Here is a 17,469-nt window from a genome sequence, read left to right as displayed (position 1 = left end):
CCATACAAACACATGAAAAAACAAGGAAAGCTTGGGATCAGTAACTACAATAGAACCATTCAAGCATATAACAAAACTTTAGGGCGTCGGTTTTGCAAAAACGGACTCGGAGTTTCAGTCGGACATTTTGTCGAACAGGTGGTGGGCGAGTTCGAGCAGGGGCTTAAGATTGGCATTCGGTGCGATTTTTGGCTTGAACATGGAGTGTGAGGATCTAAGGAACCATATCTCGTCAAAAAATCGTCTCGGCTTGCGATAGAACGCTAAAAAAAAAAAAAAAGCGACCAGATTCGACATTTAAAACTTAAATAGCTTCAGGCGGCCAAAAAAATGGATCAACAGATCCGATTTTGACTAGGCTCACGGCTTGTTTTCAACATACAACGCTCAGAAAAGGTTCATGGAGTGTCGAACGAATGTTAGCCTCTGTCGACGGGGCCGAGCAATCACCGAACGGGACTCGGTGTGCCCGGCACCCGAGAGGCAGGGGAGAGGAGAAGCCAAAACAGGGGAAAGCTATGGAGACCCACCTGGTTCGTGACCGACCGGGATGAAGCGCGGCGACTGGAAGCTCGTCGGCACCGACGGCGACTCGGGCGGCCCTCCGGCGAGCGGGTGAGGCTCTCTCTTCCTTTCTCACCCTCAAGATCTCTCTTTTTCACCTCATCCTCCCTTTCTCTCCGGTTCTCCCTCGCCCGCTTCCCCGATTTCTCTCCTTTAGCTCTCTCGAGCTCTCTCGAGGAACTCTCTCCCTCGGAACTCTCTTTCTCTCTCTCGGAACTCTCTCCCTCTGTGCCTCTGCCCCCCTGCTCCTATTTCTGCCTCTCTGCTTTCGTTCTGGCTTCTGTTCGCTGCGTTCTCCCCTTACCCAGGGGCGCAGAAAAGTTGCTTTTATTATGACATGAAAATGGAAATAAAGTACTGGCGTAACCTTAGGAGTCACAGTCGACTGATAAAGTGATTATTTTTAGCATTTGAAATGGGCGTGCCTTTTCTCTTAATATCTTAAACATAAGTTTTTTTAGCTGCTCTCTATTAAAATAGAGTAATGCTATGAGAAGTTATTAATGAGCTTTACAAAAAAAAAAGTTCATACTTAAATCTCATGTGAATTTATTATTTAAATTAAAATTTATGCTTCAACTTAATTAAAAGAGAAAAAAAATACTAGAATTATGAAAACATCATATATAAATCAGTATGTCATTATTTGCATTATGTGAAATTTTCAAGTGTTTCGGGTGTTAGAAAAGTAAAAAGAGAACGTGAATCGCAAGATATTAATTAGAAAGGGTGAAAAAAAAAAATGCAATCCGGACATGCCCTTATTTTGTAAGGATTTTGCCAACAAATGCCTAGGTGCTCAGTCAAACAATTGATTAGGGAAAATTTAAATCGAGTATGCTTGATAATCGCTCGAGGTACACTTGCTAACATGACGCCTTTTCATAAAGGAAAATATTAAAGAGTGTCTCTAAGGATTAACTCATACATTGAAATGTTAATATATCTATTTGAAGCACATTACCTTTTTAGAACTTATCCCCTTTCAAATTTCAAAATGCGTTTATATAGGTTATAGCTAATTCTAGTAATCTTAACTAGTACCAGGGACACTATTCATCAGGAAAAGACAGGGCCCTTATGTCTGACCTCTGCAAGATGACACACTTGCTTGGCAATAACAAAGTTAACTAATCGATTAATAAAAGATATTAATTGAAGCACTTACAACGATGGAGGTTATTTAATTGGGTGATTATAAACAAATTAATGGGGCGGGCCTTTGGCATGCATGATGGTGTTTCCCCATAATTACGAGAACCGAAACACTGCGACGTGGGACTTCTTTGGACATTCGCTTCCACAGCATGTGCCTCCCACCCTCCCTGCAACCCTATACGGACTCTGCATTGTCTAATATATACATAAACACACATGAATATATACATAATCCTGTATGTATTTAACAAAATTTAACAGAATTGAATATTTCTCGATATTCAATTTGTCCAATGCACAATTTAAGTTTTGAAAAAAAAGTGCAACCAAATCCTGTATGTTTCCGGACGAACAACCGCTAAGGCAAATTCCATTTACACACTCGCGATCGGGCAATCTCATCTTTTATGTTTAAAATTAACTGGGATTCCGATTCTTAACGCAATCTAAAACCTCGCCTTGCAAGTCTAGAAAAATCTAAAACAAAATATATATGTGGTTTAATCCTCCCAACATTCGACCTAAAAAAAAAAGAAAGAAAATATAAATCCCACCAACATTAACATTGAATAAAAGAAGGCAAAGAGCTAACCGTTCATCGAGACTGAAATTTTTCATGAGAAGGAAGGGCTTGAGCATCAGTTTTAAAAAGCTCGATTTTGGTGAAACTTCATGGAGCGATCCAATCAGAGCATTCAATCACATCGTTTCTCATCATCTGCTCAGCCCCCTCGCTCATTCACAGCACCTGCCAATCCGCGATTCAGACAAGAAAATAGTTCGAATCGAAAGGAGGACGACGCAGGACGCACGCCAACGAAAACATCAAGAAGAAGAAGAAGCAGAACAAGGCGTCGTATCGAATGGAGGAGATTCAGATCTACAAAGAGAATCATAAGACGAGTAGCCGGATTTCGATGTGTAAGAGATGATGGGAGAACCGTCGATGGGGACTGCTGTTTGTATAGAGTGTACCTCAAGAAGATGGTCTGCCTCAGAAACCCTAATTGCTCCCCTCTTGAAACGCCGTCGTGTGCTTTGAGTCTCTCTGATCTCGAGTCCCCAAAACTGCGTCGTTTTAATTACGGCATGAAAACAGGCCCTAGGCCAAGGGGGACCTGTGTCGGCCGGCAAGTCGGAGGGCCCCACCAAGGGAAATTCCTTTCCAGGCTAAACCCGGTTCGCACTTCGAGCCCCGCGGGCTCGAGCTAGGGCTAAACAAGCCGCCAAGCTCACGATCAGGTATATATGTAAACTTGTGCTGTCGGCACGATTGGGTGGTGCCTTTATTCGGTTGACAAAAGCAACCTTAAGCGGATTGAAATAATCGAAATAATAAATGGAAAAGATGAATGTTGCTTTTTATTGAAAATGCAAAAGTCGCACATGGTCTCAAAAATACATGATTGTTTGTATCGATAAAAATAATGATATTTTACCCTACGAACTTATATTACTTTATGTGCCATTTTTATACAAACTTCATTTCCTCTCTTCTACTTATTAATGTGCTCAGGCTGATATTTACGAAGGAATTTTTTTAGTAATGATTATGAATTATTTATGTAATAATGTGTTTGAATAGATATAGAGCGGGTCATATAGTATAAAGCCCGTGATCCAAAATACACGCCGAAAAGAGACGACGTGAACCGAACATCAAACACCTGGCATGCGGGACTGGGTTCTTCCCTGAGCAGAGGAACACGGTCGCATGATCAGGTTCCTGAGCACGAGAGCGTTCCGATGTGCGAGCGTTGCGACACCATGCGATGGTCGTGGACTCAACAGCTTCCTTCACCCGTCAGCATGTGGGTTCTCGGCCCAAGCCGCCCATCTGCTCGAGCAATGTCCAAACGACTCGGAGCTTCCAACTTCAGACTTCGACTCACATTCCTACGCCAGTATGCCCCAAGACTGCATCCACAGCGGCGACCCCATTTCGGCCAGGCCTCTCCACTGCGACGTCATCAAGAGGGCTGCTTGCCTGGACTTGTTTGCTTCCAACATCCTTCTCAATGCGTACGTGAAGTCCGAGCTCTTGGGGGATGCGCGCATACTGTTCGACGAATTGCCCGAGAGGAATACCATATCGTTTGTGACGTTGATCCAGGGCTTAGCGCTGGCCCTCCGGTTTGCCGAGGCCGTCGAGCTTTTCAGTAGGTTGCGTGGGGAGGGGCACGAGCTGAACCCATTTGCTTTTACTACTGTCTTGAAACTGCTTGTGAGTGTGGAGAGGGCAGACATGGCTGGGGCTGTTCATGCCTGCATATGTAAGTTGGGCCATGATTCGAATGCATTTGTTGGGACAGCTTTGATAGATGCTTACTCTGTGGGTGGATCTGTTTCCTGCGTCAAGGATGTTTTTGGTGGGATTGTTTTCAAGGACATGGTTTCTTAGACTGTGATAATTTCCTGCTGTGCTGAGAATGGATGCTTCGAAGAGGCCATGGGGCTCTTCTCTCAAATGAGAATTGTTGGGTTTAAGCCAAATAACTATACCTTTGTCAGTGTTCTGAAGGTTGTCTTGGTATGGGGACTATACACTTGGGAGAAGCGTTCATGGATGCACTCTGAAAACGCATTATGAGCTGGATGTACATGTAGGTGTGGGATTGCTAGAATTGTATAGTGGATTGGGTGACATGGAGGGCGCACGGAGGGTCTTTTAAGAGATTCCTAAGAAAGACATAATTCCTTGGAGCTTTATGATTGATCGTTATGCTCAGATTAGTGAGAGTAGAAAAACGGTGGAGCTTTTCTGTCAGATGAGGCAAGCGTTTGTCGTCCCCAATCAGTTTACCTTTGTGAGTTTGTTGCAAGCATGTGCCACTATGGAGTCTTTACAATTGGGTGAGCAAGTGCACTGTAACGTCCTCAAGATTGGTCTTGACTCAGATGTGTTCGTCTCAAATGCTCTAATGGATGTCTATGCTAAGAGTGGAAGGATTGATATTTCTGTTAAAATATTTGAGGAATCACAAGCTACAAATGATGTGACTCGTGATCCTTACCTTACCAAAAAAAAAAAAAAAATGATGTGACTCGTGACACTCTGATTGTTGGCTTTGCACAAATAGGTGAGGGGCAGAAGGCATTGAGTTTGTTCTCAAATATGCTTGATCATCGACTGACGGCAACTGAAGTGACATATTCTAGCGTTCTTCGTGCTTGCTTGGGGCTTGTGTTATCCATCATAATGTTGAGCTGGGAAGACTTTCAGCAGAGCGTGTGCTTGAGATGGAACCTCATGACGAAGCAGCCTATGTTCTTTTGTCCAACATTTATGCAAATGAAAGGAGGTGGGAGAATGTCGCTGCTGTGAGGAAAAAAATGAAATGACAAGGCATAAAAAAGGAACCAGGTTTAAGTTGGTTTGAATATCAGGGAACGGTCCATTACTTCACCGTTGGGGATACTTCACATCCTGATATGAAGCTAATCAGTGGGATGTTGGAGTGGTTGAACATGAAAGCCAAAAAGGAAGGGTTTGTCCCTAATTGTAGTGCTATATTACTTGCCGTTGAAGATGAAGAAAAGGAGCGCTTGCTGTGGTTACACGGTGAAAGATTAGCTTTAGCATTTGCGCTTATCAAAATGCCCTATGGAAACCCTATACGTATTATGAAAAATCTTCGAATATGCGTCAACTGCCATGCTGCAATAAAGCTGATATCAAAGGTTGTGCCGCGAGAAATTATCATCAGAGATATCAACCGCTTCCATCATTTTCACAATGGAGCATTTGCCTATCATAGGAAAAGGAAACTCTACTATACAACGCAAACTTAGTCATTTCTTTTTGTTTAAATCTTTAGTCTGCAAGTATCGACATAGGGATAAAAGGGAGTCCTGCCATTAGATTGGAACGATGTGCTGGATCTTCCATACAACAAACGATTAATTCGGGAGGTCCACTTGCAATTTTATATGGCTAGAATTTAAAGAAAATAATCTCCTTTTGGCACATAGTGCTTTTGGATTGTTGATTTTGATGGATTGTAATTTCAATTGCTCATTTTAGGGATTGTTGCTTTTGGTGGATATTGGTTTTTATTATTCATCTTTTATTTTGAATCATTTCATTACTACCCATATTATTTTGCTGGAAAAAAATGAAACCATAAAAGGAACAAAAAAAAAAAACAGGTTCTCGAGTAGACCCTGAAACCAGACCGAAAAAATAGGGTCCAGGGAAAATAGGGTAGGTTTCAGGTTTCAAAATTAGGAACCGGTTATAATAGGGTTGGCTTCAGGTTTCAGGTCTGGATCCAACCCATTTTGGAACCGATCACCCCTAATACTGTCCATCATCGTTTCTAACTTCTTATTCTGGAAAAATAAGTACTTATCTATTCGTGACTAGTATTATAATCCAATCTTATCTAATTAATTATACTAAAAATATATTTTTGGGACATTTAATGTGTTTAATTTAACGAGAGGAGTCTTTCTTTTTCCAAATAAAAGTTTAAAATTTTTTCTAAGTAGTAAAGGAGACTTTAGATTTAAAACGTTTAACTTTAATGAGATGGGTCTTTCTTCTACAAATTAAAAAATTTGAAGTTTTAGTAAATGAAAGTAAAAAATTTGAGTATATCGTTAAAGACTCAATTCAGTTATAGATATCTTATTATATAATATAAATTCCGATATTATAAAATGGACTAGGAACAATAGTTATGTGATAGAGAGAAATATCTCGAAGTAAATGTAAAATAATTATTATCTCAATATATGCTAAGTGAGGTTAATTAGGCTACACATAATAGTACCTATATTATTTTTCATTCAATCTGAATATGCACGAGTAGGCAAGAAATTAATTTTTCATTTCATTTTTTTTCCTTAAATAGGGTGATTTTAAATTAACGGGGTTAGCTTTTAATACCGATTACAGTGATTAAAATTCATATAATTTCATAAAAAGTAGATAGATGATACCTTTTTATCTCGTGTTTGGCTGCGGGAGATTAGCATGTCCCTGCTCCGGGTCGAGCGGATCCGTTCGCGGGGGAGCAAGGGCGGCGCGAGATTTAGCACCGGGCGCACGATAGCGACGAGCCGAAACGGGCCTTCGTCACTCACCTGCGCAGATTAGGGTTGCTCCCTCAACGAAGGAAGGATTTTTCAATTTTTCTCTCCCCCTGCTCCTCCAAAAAGAAAATCCAACGGTAACCTCCCCCTCCTCCGTTCTCCGTCTCTCTTCCATCGGCATTTACGATCGTCCCCGCGCTTTTGCTTCTTTTTGGGGGGGATCTACTCGTAGCGAATCGCGTTCGAGGAAGATGGTAGGAGGGAGGGAGGGATCGCGAATTGGGTTTGTAGGGAGACGGGCAAATGTGGGTCGATGTCCAAACTGCGTGTAATGCGGATGGATGCGGGAGCTGTTCGCATTTTTTCGTTTTTCCTTTGGTTCAAGATTGAGAAATGATGAGGCGGTGTGTTTGCGAATTTGGGTTCTCTTTTTGATCTGGTGTTTGAAGGAAAAGGGGGTTCATTTTTTTTGTGAAGGAGCATGAGGGACTGGGTGTGCACTGTGCTGTCTCTTATCTGTTCTTTGACTTGAAAATCTGTTAAAGGGGTTGTTTGGTTGGGAACAGTGAAGGGCTTGTTCTGTTTGATTAGTTGAAAGCAGTCTTGGGTTTGTCGATTATGTTTTGGAACGATGTCCCGATGCGCCAACCGGTAGCTGTTTCTCTTTTCAGGGGTATTTGTCGCCTGTGGTCGGAGTCGGTTGTCCCTTTATTCTCTTGAAATGAACGGTTTGATCGGACTTGGGATCTGATCCTCAGAGATACATATTCCTTGGAAGAGAGGAGGAGTATGTCCATAGGGGCTGGACAGATGTTGGTGGCTTACGATGATCCGTCCGACCAGCATTCTTTCTCTTTAGACGACAACAGCAGCGCCGAAGAGTCTCTTGATGAAACGAGGCTCTCCCTGGAAAGCACTAACGAGACTGTTCCGTACATTGGGCAGAGATTCGACACTCATGATGCTGCCTATGAGTTTTACTGTGAATTCGCTAAACGGTGTGGCTTTTCGATCCGTCGCCACCGTACCGAAGGAAAAGAAGGAGTTGGTAAAGGGCTCACAAGGCGGTACTTTGTTTGCCATCGTGCTGGAAACACGCCTGTCAAATCAACTAACGAAAGTAAACCTCAAAGAAACCGGAAATCCTCTCGGTGTGGATGCCAGGCATATATGCGGATAAGCAAGACAACGGATTTAGGAGCTCCAGAATGGCGCGTCACTGGTTTTGTAAACCATCATAATCACGAACTTCTGGAACCAAACCAAGTTCGTTTCCTACCTGCTTACCGAACAATATCTGACACGGACAAGAGCAGGATTCTTATGTTTGCCAAGACAGGTATCTCAGTCCAGCAGATGATGAGGCTGATGGAACTCGAGAAGTGTGTGGAACCAGGATACTTGCCTTTCACGGAGAAGGATGTTAGGAACTTACTCCAATCATTTCGGAAAATAGACCCTGAAGATGAAAGTATAGATTTGTTAAGAATGTGCAGAAATATAAAGGAAAAGGACCCTAATTTCAGGTTCGAGTACACACTTGATTCGAACAAGAGATTGGAAAATATCGCGTGGTCGTATGCATCATCCATACAATCATATGAGATCTTTGGCGATGCTGTCGTATTTGACACGACACACCGGCTGACTGCATTTGATATGCCGCTTGGTTTGTGGGTTGGGATCAACAATTATGGCATGCCCTGTTTCTTTGGTTGTGTACTTATGAGGGAGGACAATTTGAGGTCTTATTCGTGGGCATTAAAGGTAATTAAACAAACAACAAATAGTTCTCTCTGTAGAAGAAATACAATGGCTGCATAGTTGACATATTAAATGTCAGGGGTAAGCTGATTGGGAGCATATTTTGTGTGCTGGTGTAGACGTACGAGTTATTACCTATCCTGTTTTTTTGTTTCTTCTGTCCATTCTTTCTGGAATTGGAATATATGTCCTATTTTGAGCTCCGGTTCCTCTAATAAATAGTTCGATGTTTTAATTTCTCTCTCTTGCTTGTGAAGGTCTTCTTGGGGTTTATGAATGGAAAAGCACCCCAAACAATTCTTACTGACCAGAATATGTGCCTGAAAGAAGCGATATCTATGGAAATGCAAACAACTAAACATGCACTTTGCATCTGGATGATCGTGGCGAAGTTTCCCTCTTGGTTCAATGCTATTTTGGGAGAGCGTTATAACGAGTGGAAGTCCGAGTTTTATCGACTCTATAATGTGGAATCAATAGAGGAATTCGAAATAGGGTGGAAGGAAATGCAAAATTTTTTTGGGCTGCACTCAAACAGGCACATCATTAATCTGTTTGCCCTGAGATCATATTGGGCATTACCATACTTGAGAAGCTACTTTTTTGCTGGAATGACTTCCGCTGGCCAGTCAAAGTCCATTAATTCCTTTATCCAACGTTTTCTGAGTTCACAAACCCGTCTTGCACATTTTGTTGAGCAGGTACATTGTATTTTGTTTACATTATTTAATAGTTGTGGCTTGAACTGTCATATTTCTGTTTCCTCTAATTATGTGTTCTAGCTATTTGTTCTTAAATTCTGCATGGCCAATGCTGGTTACCTTTTGGAAGAGAACTAAGGAAACATTTGCGGGTTGCTTTTCTTTTGTCTCTCCGTCAGGATACCATGGGCCTTAATCATCGCTTTTAATTTAACTTACATAATCAGGTCCCTCCATCAATTAGCTTAAGCTTTATGTAGACATTGAACATTGTTGTCTCGGTCTTGATTTCGCTGGGTGAGTAGGGCTAATCAGATTATAGAGACTACAAAAAGCTGGGCAGCTTAGTGGGAATTTTTGGCAATTATGTCCAAGATGGTAGAGCTGAAAACATCATTATTTGGGCTGTGCGTGTCTGAGCCTGTTGCAATTTCGTGTCTCTTATTTCTGTGTTAACTACTAAGGTTGTGAGAGCCTATTGCTGTATTTCAAGGACCTCATAATGGAAAAGAAAGGCAGTGTGCTTTATTGGGAGAGAATTGAAGTTCTTTGAGTCCTAATTTTAGTTCTCTCCTCGAGCCAAACAGGATGGAAATGAAAACTTGTTATCAGCTGTTAATACTTTCATCAGTACCTCCACATTCATGTACAAACAATCTTTTGCTAGTTGGAATGGGTGCAATTAATCCTCAGTGTTGACTAATGACCTGTTTTATCTTTGCTAAGACACTGTTGGTGGCATTAGTCTGTTTTCCCTCTGTTGACTGAAGCTTAGAATTTGTTGATGTAGGTGGCTGTTGCGGTCGATTTTAAAGATCAAGCGGGAGAGCAGCAAACAATGCAACAAAATCTCCAAAACATCTCCTTGAAGACAGGAGCGCCCATGGAATCCCATGCCGCTACGGTCCTCACTCCGTTTGCTTTCTCTAAGCTGCAAGAGCAACTTGTCTTGGCGGCCCACTATGCATCCTTCCAAATGGAAGACGGCTTTCTTGTGAGGCACCACACAAAACTCGAGGGAGGGCGGAGGGTTTATTGGATCCCTCGGGAGGGCATCATAAGTTGCAGTTGCCATCTATTCGAGTTTTCTGGAATCCTGTGCCGGCATGCGCTCCGAGTCCTCTCCACTGGGAATTGTTTCCAAATACCCGATAAGTATCTCCCCCTCCGATGGCGGAAGATCAGTACGTCTTCGTCGAAGCTCCTTCACAATGCTCCGAGCGATGACGCGGAAAGAATACAGTTACTCCAGAGCATGGTATCGAATCTAATATCAGAGTCAACCAAGTCCAAGGAGAGGCTAGACATTGCAACCGAGCAAGTTTCCATCCTCTTGTCGCGTATCAGAGAGCAGCCGGTGTCTTCGCCGGTCGTAAGAGACGCTTCTTCCATTCATAGGAACTTTTGACAAGCCTATTTTGATTATCCGGCTGTAGGCGTGTCCTCCATGCCGTTCCTAGGCTGGGCGAATGCATAAGGCCGAGCAGATTGTGGACGTCAGTGCTAAATTCTTGCTAAATTCGGGGATCGAACATATTGAAGTGAAATTTTGTGGGCTGATGACTGAGCATGGAAGATGTGTTTCTATCTTAGATAGCACCAAGAATCCTGCATTTACCAGGGAAGAGTTCACGAGAACAGTGATGTAGAATGAAATGCTTCTTTAGATTTTAATCGAAAGGGCCATAACTTCCTTGATCAGACTTTTGACTTGTGATGATATACTTGACCATCGCTTGCAGGTGACGTTAACTTATTGTGTGATATTTAGGAGAAGCTACGTTTGATTCACTATTGCATAAGGAGACGTCCAGTTTACAATACTAAAGAAGCTCGATATTGCGATTTGAAGGATTGCACCTCCAAAGAAATCAAAGGGAGAGCAGACTAGGTGAAGTTATCAATAGACTGTAATCTAATCTTTGTTTGATGGGTCTGTCTTGCCATACAGAATGTAGACTACCATGATTATTCGCCGTCGATGGACATCGAATTAATAGCATTCTATGTAGAGTAAGATTATGCGATGCGCAACATATATTTTACTTAGCAATCCCATTAGAAATCACACCCTTAAAGAACCAATTTTTAATAAGAAAAATAATTAAGTAATATAAACTATGAAAGTTCTTTGAGGAGAATATAGAGAGAGAGAGAGAGAGAGAGAGAGAGAGAGAGAGAGAGAGAGAGAGACACCAAGATTAGGTAGATATGTAGAGATAATTTAATTAGATAATGAAAAAAGGGGGAAAAATAAAAATAAGATGACCACAGACTTTAATAGTGCTTAGAAATTTTTTCATTATTTGCCTTTTTGGGAAGGAATGTGTACTTACCAGCTATTGATAATTTTATACAGGATTATTTAACTTTTAACCTATCTAATAACTTCTTAATGGAGTCAATATGCTAATAGTGATTTCACACAAAATTATCAACATTTACCGGTGAAATTGAGATTCTATATGCTAATAGTAATATGTCAACAACATATCCACGTAAGGAAGCAACTATTTCTTGTTAAAAAAAAAAAAGGAAGTAACTATTTTTTTTATATTCTTAATTAGCAATATTTACATTATATTTACTTTATTAATGTGAAGTTACTTAGATTCACCTTTCTGTAGTAGATCTAATCAGCGAGCAAGACCAAACAGGGTTAACATGCCATAAAAGTGTGTATTCAAATTGCCCATCGTTCTAGACCCAAAAAAAAAAAAAAAATTTGCCCATCGTTCCGAAGATATTTTACCATTTGCACAAATTCATCGTGCCGACATAAACCTAAGGAGGCCTCGCCCAAATCAAGCAGGCCCACGCTCGCATCATCGTCCTCTCCGGCCACCCCGCCGCCGCCGCCGGGACCAAGAACCGCCTCCTGGGCCACCTCCTCCTCCGCGTCTAGGGTTTCCTGGTTCTCTGCTTGGCGTCCTTAACGCCTCAATCGATCTTCTTCTTCTTCTTCCCTCTTCTTCCCTCGTTCGCTTTCTCCGGCCTCGCCCGCCGCAGCAGCCAGTCCACACTCTCTCGTCCGCCCCCTCGCGTCGTCGGCAAAACCCTAAGGCTCGGGCAATGGCGGACTCCGACCGGACCCTGGGGTATCTGACCCGCCGGGACACGGAGGTGAAGCTCCCGCGTCCCCACCAGGGTCAAGAACAAGACCCCGGCCCCGATCCAGATCACCGCGGAGCAGATCCTCCGGGAGGCCCGCGAGCGTCAGGAGGCAGGAAATCCGGCCCCCGAAGCAGAAGATCACTGATCACACCGAGCTCGGCGATTACCGCCTCCGGAAGCGCAAGGAGTTCGAGGACCTCATCCGCCGCGTCCGATGGAACGTCAGCGTGTGGGTCAAGTACGCCCAGTGGGAGGAGTCTCAGAAGGACTTCAGCCGGGCGCGCTCGGTCTGGGAGCGCGCTCTCGAGGTCGACTACCGCAGCCACACGCTGTGGTTGAAGTACGTGGACATGGAGATGAAGAACAAGTTCATAAATCACGCCCGGAATGTGTGGGACTGCGCAGTATCCCTCTTGCCGAGGGTCGATCAGCTGTGGTATAAATATATACACATGGAGGAGAAGCTGGGCAATGTAGCAGGCTTAAGGCAGATTTTCGAGAGGTTGATGAATTGGATGCCCGATCAGCAAGGTTGGTTGTCTTACATCAAGTTCGAGCTCAGGTACAATGAGGTTGAGCGCGCGAGGGGAATTTACGAGAGATTCGTGCGGTGCCATCCTAAGGTCAGTGCTTGGATTAAGTATGCGAAATTCGAAATGAAGAATGGCGAGGTTGCTAGAGCTAGGCATGTGTATGAGAGAGCGGTGGAGAAATTCGCTGATGATGACGAAGCGGAGATGTTGTTTGTGGCATTTGCAGAATTTGAGGAGCGCCGTAAGGAGAGCGAGAGGGCGAGGTGCATAAATAAGTTTGCGCTAGATCATATTCCGAGAGGAAGGGCAGAGGATTTGTATAGAAAGTTTGTAGCTTTTGAAAAGCAGTATGGAGATAGGGAAGGGATTGAGGATGCTATTGTGGGTTAGAGGAGATTTCAGTATGAGGACGAGGTCAGAAAGAATCCGTTGAATTATGATTCATGGTTCGATTACATTCGCTTGGAAGAAAGTGTGGGCAATAAAGATAGGGTTAGGGAGGTTTATGAGCGTGCAATTGCCAATGTGCCACCTGCTGAGGAGAAGCGGTACTGGCAACGTTATATCTATTTGTGGTAGGTATATATATGTGAAATGTATATACTCATATTTACTCTCGAGATGAAATATGCCTCATGGTGTTTCTATTGGCGTTTCAGGATTAATTATGCATTGTATGAAGAGCTTGATGCTGAAGATATGGAGCGTACACGGGATGTATACAGGTATGTATGTCCTTGTGTTGTGGAAGTTGTATTTTTCGCCTTTTTGACAAGGATGGGATCTATCTCACATCCTCCCTGTTTGTGTTTTCAAGAGAATCGGGTTGGATAATATGTTGGTTTACACCAACTTTCCTATTTATGCTAAGGAATCATAAAAAATGGTTCATTGATCATGCTACGCTATAAATGATTGCTATATTTGTTTCTAAACTCATGTATATCTGATGTCTTGGGAGAGTTGATGCTACATAGGACTTGTACTAGCTAAACTGATGACATGTGATTTTCTCTTGTCCGAAGCTTCATGACTCGCAAGAGGGTGTATGAGAGTGTAAAATGGAATCAGTGGCTTGTCTATCTGAGTAATTATTTATTTTATCTAAAAAAGGGGGTTGTTGACCTTAGGTTGTTATGGGTCCCTAATGGTTGGAGATTGTGTTTATGAAGGTTTTAGTGGTTTTGCTGCATGATTGAAAGTTTTGGTGGCGGGATTAAAGTTCGAGCAGATATCGTCTTTTGCAGTATTTAGTAATACTTTGATGCGTTCTTGAGAATAGAGTTTACGTTTTCTTCATTTTGGGTTGACTCACTTCATTTTTCTTGTCAAATGTGTTCTGTTTGTCACACTTTCATGCTTTTTCTTTTTTACTATCAATTTAAGCTGTCAACTCTAAGTGAGACTCCTTGTCCTAGCTGATATATCTTTTAATTTTTAACTAGATCTGTCACTCGCGCTACGCGGGTGCAGAGTGAGTCTTTGTCGCTTTGTTGCAAGACATTACAATCTTTCTCAAATCAATTCACATGCATACAGATAAAAAGAAACCCATGTTTCTAATCCAACATATAGGAGTTGGAAGGTTTTTTTTATTGTAGAGACAGTTATAGCTGGACTTGGAATGTGGATGAACATGTGTTAGTGGAGGGTGAGGGTGAGGGTTAATGCCTAATGGCGATGGAGAGTGATGGATAGATGAATTTCTTCATGTACACACTCCTTAAATTGATTTGCGTTTTCAGCCCAAACTCGGGAGAATACGATTTATCTAAGGGTATTCTTGGAAGCAACTAAAAGTGACACAAAACCCACTTTTTGGCTTAAATATACAGATATATGTAAGTCTGTAGCATGGAAGCCATGATTGTGAGGGTTTGAATGCATGTAACCCCAAGTATTCATTTTGTCTTTTTGTTCCCTCTCTTTCCAGCATTGAAGACTAGTCTTATTACTGATGGAGCTTTCTCATTCAATCTTGCAGAGAGTGTCTCAAACTGATTCCTCAACAGAAATTTCATTTGCCAAAATTTGGCTCTTAGCGGCTCAATTTGAGATTAGACAAATGAATCTTACGGGTGCAAGGCAGATCCTAGGCAATGCAATTGGCAATGCTCCTAAAGATAAGGTAATATAGATTGGATAAAGTTTTCACCGAGAGAGACTAGTCTCTAAGTTTCCTGTCATTCTTGTCCTTCAGTTTTTCCTCCCCGTCCTTTTCTAAACAAGTTTCTTTGTTGTGCTTGGTTATTAATAGATATTTAAAAAATACATTGAGATAGAGCTGCAACTTGGCAACATAGACCGATGCCGAAAACTATATGAGAAATACTTGGAGTGGTCTCCAGAGAACTGTTATGCTTGGAGCAAGTATGCTGAATTGGAGATATCCTTGGGAGAAACCAACCGAGCTAGAGCCGTTTTTGAAGTAGCGATTGCACAGCCTGCACTTGACATGCCCGAACTGTTATGGAAGGTAAAGGCCTGCCTTTTGTTTTACTTACCCAAAATATGCGTGACTTAAGGTCAAAAGGGAAAAATATTGTTATATTTTGCAAGAATCATGAAAACATACATCTCCAAATGATGTACATGTCCGTGTCCTTTTAAAATTTGAGGTGTTCAATGTTGGCCAAAAATCAAATTTCAAATGCAAAATGCAAAACTATACGTGAACAATTAAGACCATATTCATTCCAAGCCTATGCTAGTATGTTATTTTTTGATATAAAATTGAGTTAACCTAGGGTTCTACTCTCAAACTCGTCACTTTTATGTTATTTTATAATGGGCGCTTGCCAATGAATTTGCCCGATGTGATCTTAATGCATGTTTACCATTGTTGTTATTGTGTTAAAGGCTTACAACTACTTAAACAGCGTATGTCTCTATGTGGATCTGTAGGGTGGTGTTTCAGTCCTATCTTATCCATTTTTATTCTGTTGTTCTCTGTATTAGTTGACTGCCAGCACAATTGCTGAGTGGCACAATTTCTTATTAATAGAGGTTTACATGGCCTGTCCTTGATATGATTTTAAGTTTTATAGGGCTCTAAGGTTCCGACTTGATGACCGCAGAGGCAATTATAATGACTCACAGAGTTGTATTTTTTAAGTTACTGTTGATGTGTGCTGTTTAATTGGGAGAATATACGGTAGTAATTGTAGTTGTCTTTTGATAACAGGCATGCATTGATTTTGAGATATCTGAGGGAGAATTTCAACGAACAAGAGAGCTATACGAGAGATTATTAGATCGGACTAAGCACCTGAAAGGGTGGATCAGCTATGCTATGTTTGAGGCAACGGCTGCGGATGCCCTTAATTCAGATTTGTCAGAAGATCAATTGCAATCACATCTGTTGGAACAAAAAAGGGAATGCGTACAATATGCCAGAAGTGAGTGCTCAGTTGCAATTTAAACTGCGGTTTTTTCCCTTTTGTGGTTTGAGTATTGATATATTCTTATTTCCTCTTTGGAAATGCTTCAGGAGTCTTTGAAAGAGCCATTAATTACTTCAGAACGTAAACTCCCGAACTTAAAGAAGAAAGGGCAATGCTACTGGAGGAGTGGTTAAACATGGAGAGCAGTTTTGGTGAACTTGGTGATGTTGGCATTGTCCAGCCTAAACTGCCAAAGAAGCTGAAGAAGAAGAGGCCGATTTTGGCTGAGGACGGTCCAGCTGGGTATGTAACTGATTTCTGTTGTCGCTTATTTCTTCTCTTTGCTACATTTGATGCTTGTCAACGAAGATGTCCTTATATTGATTTTTAAGCATATCTCTCTTTAATTGGTTCTCGACCGTAGTTTGTTGGGTATCACTCACTGACTTCCTGATTTAGTGCTGTCCTTTTTGTTCATTTTGATTCATGCTTGTTGGTCTATCTGTGTGAGATGCCCCCCATAGTGAGTACTAAATTTGGTTATGCCCATCAATGATAGGTCCAGTGAGTCGTCTGTTGGGTTCTGCTCTTTCTGGTTTCGGATTTTAATTTCTGCTGTAATGCAGTTCTTTGTGTTGATGTCTATGTTTTTTTCAATTCCCGGGCCAAATCTTGGTGTCTATATTGATAGAATCTTGTTGAGCCAATGCTTCTGCAAGCTGGGGTGTAATGTGTCTGATACAAGGCATACCTATTTTGTCAGTTTCTATTTGTAACTGTCCTCTTCGATCAGCCCTTTGGAGCTTGTCTGATATTCTTGAATTTCAGGTATGAGGAATACATAGACTACTTGTTCCCTGAGGAGACCCAGTCCACAAATTTCAAAATCTTGGAAGCTGCTTACAAATGGAAAAAGCAAAAGCTCGCTTCGGATGACGATTAGTCGATCGAGTCTGTGTACAAGTGGAATTCGTCTACAAAAATGTGTACATAATGCTCTTCAGACGGGCTGTTCTTTCAGGTGATGACAGCGGATTATTGGCATTCCCCCGAACACACCCCCCCCCAAAATGGAACCTCGGGGAACTGTTGGTGGCATTAGTCTGTTTTCCCTCTGTTGACTGAACCTTTGAATTTGTTGATGTAGGTGGCTGTTGCAGTCGATTTTAAAGATCAAGCAGGAGAGCAGCAAACAATGCAACAAAATCTCCAAAA

At 41.9% G+C, this 17,469-nt stretch overlaps 2 protein-coding genes, 1 non-coding gene and 1 pseudogene across 4 annotated transcripts; 3 read left to right on the top strand and 1 right to left on the bottom strand.

Moving 5' to 3' along the window:
• Window positions 1–2,354: 2,354 nt before the first annotated feature.
• LOC130136898 (small nucleolar RNA SNORD36) lies at window positions 2,355–2,435 on the bottom strand. The gene has a single exon (XR_008815593.1). It is a non-coding gene; the product is annotated as a small nucleolar RNA SNORD36 (small nucleolar RNA).
• A 1,736-nt stretch (window positions 2,436–4,171) lies between these two features.
• LOC130136868 (putative pentatricopeptide repeat-containing protein At5g13230, mitochondrial) lies at window positions 4,172–5,514 on the top strand. Its single transcript, XM_056307418.1, has 3 exons — window positions 4,172–4,252; window positions 4,452–4,718; window positions 5,110–5,514. The coding sequence occupies exons 1-3, from the start codon at window positions 4,172–4,174 to the stop codon at window positions 5,512–5,514; spliced, it is 753 nt and encodes a 250-aa protein (XP_056163393.1).
• Window positions 5,515–6,707: 1,193 nt separating this feature from the next.
• On the top strand, window positions 6,708–10,907 carry LOC115691190 (protein FAR1-RELATED SEQUENCE 11). Of its 2 annotated transcripts, XM_056307407.1 has the most exons (4): window positions 6,708–6,896; window positions 7,431–8,526; window positions 8,781–9,224; window positions 10,015–10,907. In XM_056307407.1, the coding sequence occupies exons 2-4, from the start codon at window positions 7,549–7,551 to the stop codon at window positions 10,630–10,632; spliced, it is 2,040 nt and encodes a 679-aa protein (XP_056163382.1). In that variant the 5' UTR covers window positions 6,708–6,896; window positions 7,431–7,548; the 3' UTR covers window positions 10,633–10,907. The 2 variants fall into 2 exon arrangements, with proteins under 2 accessions (XP_056163382.1, XP_030473626.2); XM_030617766.2 differs by lacking the exon at window positions 6,708–6,896 and having other exon boundaries at window positions 6,903–8,526.
• Window positions 10,908–12,183: 1,276 nt separating this feature from the next.
• On the top strand, window positions 12,184–17,469 carry LOC115668481 (uncharacterized; annotated as a pseudogene).

This window comes from Syzygium oleosum, unplaced genomic scaffold, assembly GCF_021117445.2.
Source record: "Syzygium oleosum isolate NSW1041296 unplaced genomic scaffold, Sole_v2.1 Sole_v2.53, whole genome shotgun sequence".
In the NCBI taxonomy this organism is placed as follows: Eukaryota; Viridiplantae; Streptophyta; class Magnoliopsida; order Myrtales; family Myrtaceae; genus Syzygium; species Syzygium oleosum.
Note: the sequence above shows the minus strand (reverse complement) of the source record. Positions and strands in the feature narration are given on the sequence as shown.